The sequence below is a fragment of the Rutidosis leptorrhynchoides genome, chromosome 2 (genome assembly GCF_046630445.1).
Source record: "Rutidosis leptorrhynchoides isolate AG116_Rl617_1_P2 chromosome 2, CSIRO_AGI_Rlap_v1, whole genome shotgun sequence".
Lineage (NCBI taxonomy): Eukaryota > Viridiplantae > Streptophyta > Magnoliopsida > Asterales > Asteraceae > Rutidosis > Rutidosis leptorrhynchoides.
Window position 1 is genome coordinate 43,763,067 of NC_092334.1, and position 7,184 is coordinate 43,770,250.

General features: G+C 34.9%; 1 protein-coding gene across 2 annotated transcripts; it reads right to left on the bottom strand.

Moving 5' to 3' along the window:
• On the bottom strand, positions 1 to 6,926 carry LOC139890792 (uncharacterized). 2 transcript variants are annotated; one of them, XM_071873705.1, is made up of 10 exons: positions 6,832 to 6,926; positions 6,508 to 6,650; positions 6,111 to 6,405; positions 5,623 to 5,847; positions 5,197 to 5,456; positions 4,729 to 4,949; positions 4,084 to 4,209; positions 3,397 to 3,570; positions 778 to 915; positions 1 to 548 (listed from the first exon to the last, which is right to left on the bottom strand). In XM_071873705.1, exons 2-10 carry the CDS (start codon positions 6,584 to 6,586, stop codon positions 216 to 218), a joined length of 1,851 nt encoding a protein of 616 aa, XP_071729806.1. In that variant the 5' UTR covers positions 6,587 to 6,650; positions 6,832 to 6,926; the 3' UTR covers positions 1 to 215. The 2 variants fall into 2 exon arrangements, with proteins under 2 accessions (XP_071729806.1, XP_071729805.1); XM_071873704.1 differs by having other exon boundaries at positions 5,197 to 5,486.
• Positions 6,927 to 7,184: the final 258 nt, after the last annotated feature.

Sequence of the window (7,184 nt, forward strand, 5' to 3'; positions counted from 1 at the left end):
GTAAAATAGCTGAATACAAAGATACAAGCCAAGGATCATAATCTATTTTTGGTAGAGGTGTATCTGATCGGTAGTAAAATATTAATTTATACTAATTTATAAGAAATAAAGATTAGTACCTACAAAAAGTTTTTGGAACAAATTCTATAACATCCACTTCTACCAGTAATGTACAAATTCTATGTTGAAATGGTGCAAGCCGTTAAATGCATACTTTAAGTTGAATCCACTTGTGGCACCACCCTCTTGTCAGATGTATCTTTCGTAACATGTTTGCCGGTATACTTTTTACTATTGTTATTGCCACTACTTTTGCCACCGGTGTTCATGTCCTTTTTCACAATGGTACGTTGCATGATACGAACCGGTATCCCACCCAAATCAAAGTCTTCCTTCAAAGATCTTGTTAAGAACCTTATGTCTGTATCTGAAAGCTTAGTCTTCCCACTAACAAATGCAACAAAAGTCGGTGGTCGGGCTTTGACTTGCGTAAAATACTTGACCTTGGGCTGAGATGCTAGATCCTTCCACGAATGCCTGCTCATAACCTGAAAAATTGTAGAACTTTATATCTAGGCCAAGTGTTTTGGGTCACTTAAGTTTGTCAATTTGAAACCAGTCAAAATAAATATTAATTAGAAGTGAATTAATTTGAAGGGATTTGATGAGTTAAGCAGATCATAAGTCCTCTAGCATGCACATTAATACTGGTGAAATTGGAAACGTAAGAAATTAAAAAATTTAATTAAGAATAATATTACGAAGTATAGTATTAACCTTGAGTAGCCAACGATTAAGGCGGGCTGTTGACAATCTCAAACACCATTTTTTGTAGGTCTCAATGACATGTTGCATTACATCGATTCTGCCTTTTCCCTCTAGTGCTGAAACGAATACAATGGGTATCCCAGTCACCTGTCAATAATAAGCGTATGTTAATCTTTAAAAAAATGCGTGTAAAAAAAACTAGATTCGGAGGCAAGCAAGAAACAAAAACTAGATTATAGCTTATACAGAGTACGACAAAATCTCAGTAGCCTAGCTATACAACTTCTTTTCAGTTACTTGTAACATTTCATTTCATTTCATTTTGTTCTTCTACCCAATACTGCAACAGAAATAGATGAATCTCTCATGTATGGTAATATCCATGAAAATTGATAATTTAAACATGTTAAAAAAGGTTAACTAGTTATGAGATACACGTCGAAAATTGTTCGCTTGTTTGATAGCTAAAATATCAAATCAAGTAATATTAAATGCGGATTTATACCTTCAAACCCTATTCAGAGTCTACACAAAAATTATAATGTTTGACCTATATTCACCTATAAACACTAAATTAACATTACTCATAATATCTTATGTATTTAACTAGTTTTCGAACCCTCGCTTCGCTGCGGGGGTTCGATTTTTAATGTATTTTATTGTGTTTAGTTACGGAGCCTGCGAGTGAAAAATCAACATATATGAAAAGTACCCTAAATATTTAGCCTTTTTTTAAAAGTGTCCGTTTTGCGTATAGTTAGTGACATTGTGTTCATAAAATTATTTCGAGTTTAAGGATGGTGTCGGAAAAATTTAACTCGTTGCGAGCGAGAAGATATGACCTGTTGAATATTTGAGTGGAGTTTATTTAAGATAGTTTATGAAAATTTTGGTTTGACGCTTTAACCCCCTGTGTTGGGGGCCGATTTTAATTTTTGAACAAAGTGTGGGGGGGCTTTTGTGGTGTTACTTGAAAGAAAGAAGGGAGAAAAAAAGGTGAAAAGACGAAAATACCCCTGGTACTATTCATAAGTTTTGGCTAATAGTTAATATGGTAATTTGTCACAGAGAAGTGTAACTGAAACAATTAGCTGTACAATACAGACATCTTACATGATGCAGGATCCGATAACTTTATTAGTAGGCTTGTCAATGGACTAGAAAATAATGGGCCTCCAAATCGTGTGTGTGGCAGTGAACATTTACGAGATAAGCAAGGATTGCATCAAATGTTGAATTGGAAGCATATTAAATTATTTAAACTCAATTCGTATCCAAGTGGAGTATTAGTTGGTAGCAAATAAGTAACAAACGAGCCACAAAGTTAGGAATATTAATTTGTTATTCATGTTTATCCGTATAATTGTTAGAGGTTATAAATACTTTTACTTTTTAGTTTTAGGAGTTAGTTGATTAATGTTATTTGTTATTCGTGAAGAACAAAATTTATAGCCAAGAAGGCTTGGTTTCTTTTTAGCAATTATATTTTTGATGTGTAATATCCAATCATATTTTGCTATTTGTATTGGTGAGTAATATCCAATACTAATTATCTATCCCATCTTAATTGTTTAAGCCATCGATCCTTTCATTCCGGATTATGTGGTATCAGATTTCAGGCATGGCTAAACAAGCCGAGATTGAGAGCTTGAATCGCAAGATTCAAGAGTTGGAAGACATGCAACATCTCTTGCGTCATATAGAGATGAAGCTTGAAAATCCAATATTTTTAGGAGAGGCTCAACCGGATGACTTTGTTGATTCGGTTGATCAAATTTTCAACATGGAGTACGTTTCTAATCATTGTGTGGATGAAGATACCGTCCCTATTTATGATACTGACGGTGATGAAGAGGAATACGAGTCACAAGAGGACGGGTTGGATATGTCAATCGGTCATGAGAGTGAAGATGAGATAGTTGATGGTCTTTTTTGTGTGTTTAAAAAAATTAACAACACATGCAAGCTTGAACTCCCAGTCCATTCCAATGTATTAAGCACTTTTAAGGCTGCTAATTTGTCATCATATGTCGGTTATAGTGGAGACTCGAGGACGAGTCTTTTTGAAGAACGGGAGAATGATGCAGGATCCGATAACTTTATTAGTAGGCTTGTCAATGGACTAGAAAATAATGGGCCTCCAAATCGTGTGTGTGGCAGTGAACATTTACGAGATAAGCAAGGATTGCATCAAATGTTGAATTGGAAGCATATTAAATTATTTAAACTCAATTCGTATCCAAGTGGAGTATTAGTTGGTAGCAAATAAGTAACAAACGAGCCACAAAGTTAGGAATATTAATTTGTTATTCATGTTTATCCGTATAATTGTTAGAGGTTATAAATACTTTTACTTTTTAGTTTTAGGAGTTAGTTGATTAATGTTATTTGTTATTCGTGAAGAATAAAATTTATAGCCAAGAAGGCTTGGTTTCTTTTTAGCAATTATATTTTTGGTGTGTAATATCCAATCATATTTTGCTATTTGTATTGGTGAGTAATATCCAATACTAATTATCTATCCCATCTTAATTGTTTAAGCCCATCGATCCTTTCGTTCCACATTATTGCATATTTTAAAAAATGTCTGTATATTGAAAAACGGAAATAAAAGAATTCTGCACAAACCTGGGGGATGATTGACTGAATTTCTTCGGGTACAACTTTAATTACCCGATCATATAGTTTATCTTTGAGAAGATCCATCTTATTCACAATTACAACTAAACCCCTCCCTTCTTCTATAGCTCGCCTAGCTATCACTATTTCATCGTGTGTCAAGCTTTTTCTTGCTTTTGAAACCTGTTTATTTTGGGAACATTACAAATTACAAATAGTATTAATTAATATGCTGATTGGCCTATGTTTAATCTTCAATAGATCAAACACACACACACACACACACACACACACACACACACACAAATTAAACTTTGATTGAAAGAACACAATAAATAAGTTGCAAGTTTTCCAACGTGTATTTCAAAGGCACATAACCCTTTTCAATCAATTTATACAAAAGCTAAATATTTATCGATGTGCTATAGTTTGGAAATCGTAGAACAGTAAGTTTCATGATTAATCCAAATGTTTTACCCCGGTCCCTACCAAAAATACCAATCATTATTCAACAAATAACAAATTTTGATCAGTTGCCCAATTCGCAAAACGTTTGCACCTCTAATAACAAATGTTAAATGATGAATACTAGAATATGCCACGAGTTTCACATCTATCTACATTAGTTTGGAGAGAGTGAGAGAGCATTGATAACATCTTAGTTCAATAATTTATAGGTTACAAAATGGGACCCACCTCTTCACCGTCAAGGACTAAAGCAACCACGTGGGCCCTCATCAGATTCTTCTTTGACTGCACAATGCTCAAGGATGATGCTCCTTTCTCCGACTTTGTCCTCTGCAACCAACCTGCTGTGTCCACCTAAACAACAAAAAATAATCAAAGTAATACACTTCATAACAGCCTAAATACAATGAGTTCAGTTTTGTAAATGCAAATATGACAACTAGCTACATGAATAATGTAAAGGTTCCAAAACAACCATCAAAGTTTCAAAAGTTTTGATTGAATGAAACCAACTTTCCAAAATGTCAATGTAAGGAAATCAGACATGGTTACCAAGCAAAATGAAGACATCGCAGCTGATATGTTGGTAATTCTTCACCATGTTGACTTATAATAGACTATCTTACGTAGTTCTTTTGTAACATTTTTGCAGGTACATGTTTGTAGTTCTTTTGTAACATTTTTGCAGGTACATGTTTTTCTATAGGCTTTTGGCATGGTTAAAAGGTGGTTACCCAAACAGAAGTCAGACCAGTGTTTGTTACTTACTAACCATTATATACACCTTAACATGAAAACATATAGCTTCCAGTCATACAATACATCAACCATGAAACATCAATAAACATTACTGAAATAAAAATTAAGCATTACCATGTATATTGTTCTTCCTTCAAATTCAAACTCAACCCTAATTGAATCTCTTGTTAAGCCAGCCTCTGGACCCACCAAAACACGATCTTCCTGCAAAATTGCATTGAGCAAGGTTGACTTCCCAACGTTGGGTCGTCCTACAAATGCCAGCTGCAATGGTAGTTTCGAGTCGTCCTCTTGCTCACAAGACTGACATTTTTCAGTAGTTTCATCAGCAGGTTCTGAGCAGCAAAATAGGATCATGAATACCATTATAATATGAAATTTCTACAAAAAGAATGAAGATTGTAGAGGTCTTTTTGCTTCAAACAAGGCAAACATACCGTAGTTAATTTAAGATAAGCCGGGTCATACCAAAGCTAAGGGAACAAGGTCAACTATAAGATGTAATTACAAGCTTGAGGGCCAAAGTAGACCACACACCCTATGATTTCTTTAATACGTAAGAGAATGTGAATATAATTTTACCATCGATATGTTGAAGCATATGTTCCTCAAGCAGTGGCCTGAGAGCTTCATAAAGATCATTCATCCCCAACCCAGTCTCAGCTGACAGAGGAATAGGATCTCCAAATCCCAAGGTACGGGCTTCACCAGCAGCAGCAGACACCGAACCAAAACCATCATCAAGTGACTCAGCTTTATTCATTACCACAATGATCTTGATTCCAGGAGCATGTTTGCGAAGCCATTTTCCAACATCCAAATCCATTGGCTGCAACCCATCTCTAGACAAGACACAAGGAAATGAGAACAACCTAAAAGCCACGTTTATGGAAGAAAAAAAAAGCAGTGATGGAGACATTTAAAAAATGCCTTTAGATATATGTAGTTTGTAACTCAAAAACAACTGCACATAAACAGATGTAATCATAAACAGCTCATGAAACTAACCTTGCATCTACAAGAAATAATGCAAAATTGGACATCCTTAATACGTTCGCTGTCATTTCTGCTGTCCTCCCAAGAACAGAACCAGATGAAGCCTCGGCCTCTAAGCCAGCTGAATCCAACACCTTGAATCGCAAATCGCCCAACTTTGCAATTCCTTCTCGTATGTCCCTAGTCACATGATCATTGGGTGTATTGTACACAAGTGCCTCTCTCCTTCTAATCAAACTACAATATGATAATCAAACACACAATCATAATTCGTAAGTACTTTTAGCAAGAAAAGTTGATCTTTGTGAAAAATAGACAAACGGGCAGCATATATGCATGCATTAATTTCAATCACTACCAGAATACTTATGAATGAATCCCTTCAGATATTGTTTTATCTCTAACGGGTAAAAAACAAGCTTAAGTATAAACTGGTCAGACAGGTTGATTGCATCAAACTGGTCGAACGTCACTCAAAGTCTATTTGGCGATGTACTAACCGATTAAATAATGCAGACTTGCCAACATTGGGGCGGCCAATCAGAAGTACAGTTGGAAGAAAACGCGCATCTACTTTGTTAAATTCAACTGGTTTTCCACTATCAAACTTAGCCCCCAATAGCTCAGTCCCACTAACAGCAGAAGCAACTTTTGTTTTAGTATCACTCACTTCATCTTGAGCCGAAACAGTACAGAACCAACTTCTACTTTTGAAAGTACAATCATGGTAATGTGAGCCTATAAATGCTGTTCCAATACCACCTACAGGTAAGCATTTATCACGAACAAGTGATCCTATCAATTAAAACAATATTAGCACGTAAGACAACGTTTTTTCTTCGTCTGATATTCGTTCAAGATACATTTGCATAATGAATATAATAATAATAATAATACCTCTATTCAAATGCAGAGAAATATGATTGTTACAGAGGGCCTTGCGACGTAAAAGAGCACGAATTAACACAAGAGACATCACATAAAGTGTTTTGCTTGTAGTGACTAATTTGTGCTACATGTAGCTCTCCTATATTATGCACCTGAATACGATTAAAAAAGGAAAAAACATGGCTAATATTCAGTCATAAACGAGTTGAAAAAGTTAGAATGCGTTTAACAGGCATTACGTCGAACACATGGTGTGCATTCATAAATAACATCGTTAAGAAATTAAACTAAAATGAATAATTTAAATAACTATCGATGGATCAAGTGCCGTACCTTGTTGGTTGAATTGACTAGCTAAGGTGTTTAATAACTTATGGGAAGAAGATGAATGTAGACGGAAGTTAAATTTTGGGGGAAAATGAGACCAGTGAACAAAGAAAGGAGCGGGTTTTGTTTTTACTTCTTTATTCACTTAAAGAATTATAAATTTATATTTTGCTTCCTTGTAATTTGTTATACCGCCACTTTGGTACCTTCAAATATCGTTGACTTGCTAATTGACTCGTTTAAGGCAACACTTGTTAGGTTATCAAAGTATTCACTTTTTATTGTATTAATCAAGTTCTATAATTATTTAACTTTGAAAAGGTTATGGTGTGTGTACTGTACTTGTATGAGGCTTATTA

Bases quoted from the DNA above. Each gene is read 5' to 3' on its own strand.
- LOC139890792 (XM_071873704.1), bottom strand. From the start codon at position 6,586: ATGTCTCTTGTGTTAATTCGTGCTCTTTTACGTCGCAAGGCCCTCTGT. The intron at 5,848-6,110 runs GTTAGTACATCG...ATCATATTGTAG, and splicing joins AAGTCTGCATTATTTAATCG to TTTGATTAGAAGGAGAGAGG. The intron at 549-777 runs GTTAATACTATA...ACAATTTTTCAG, and splicing joins TTAATCGTTGGCTACTCAAG to GTTATGAGCAGGCATTCGTG.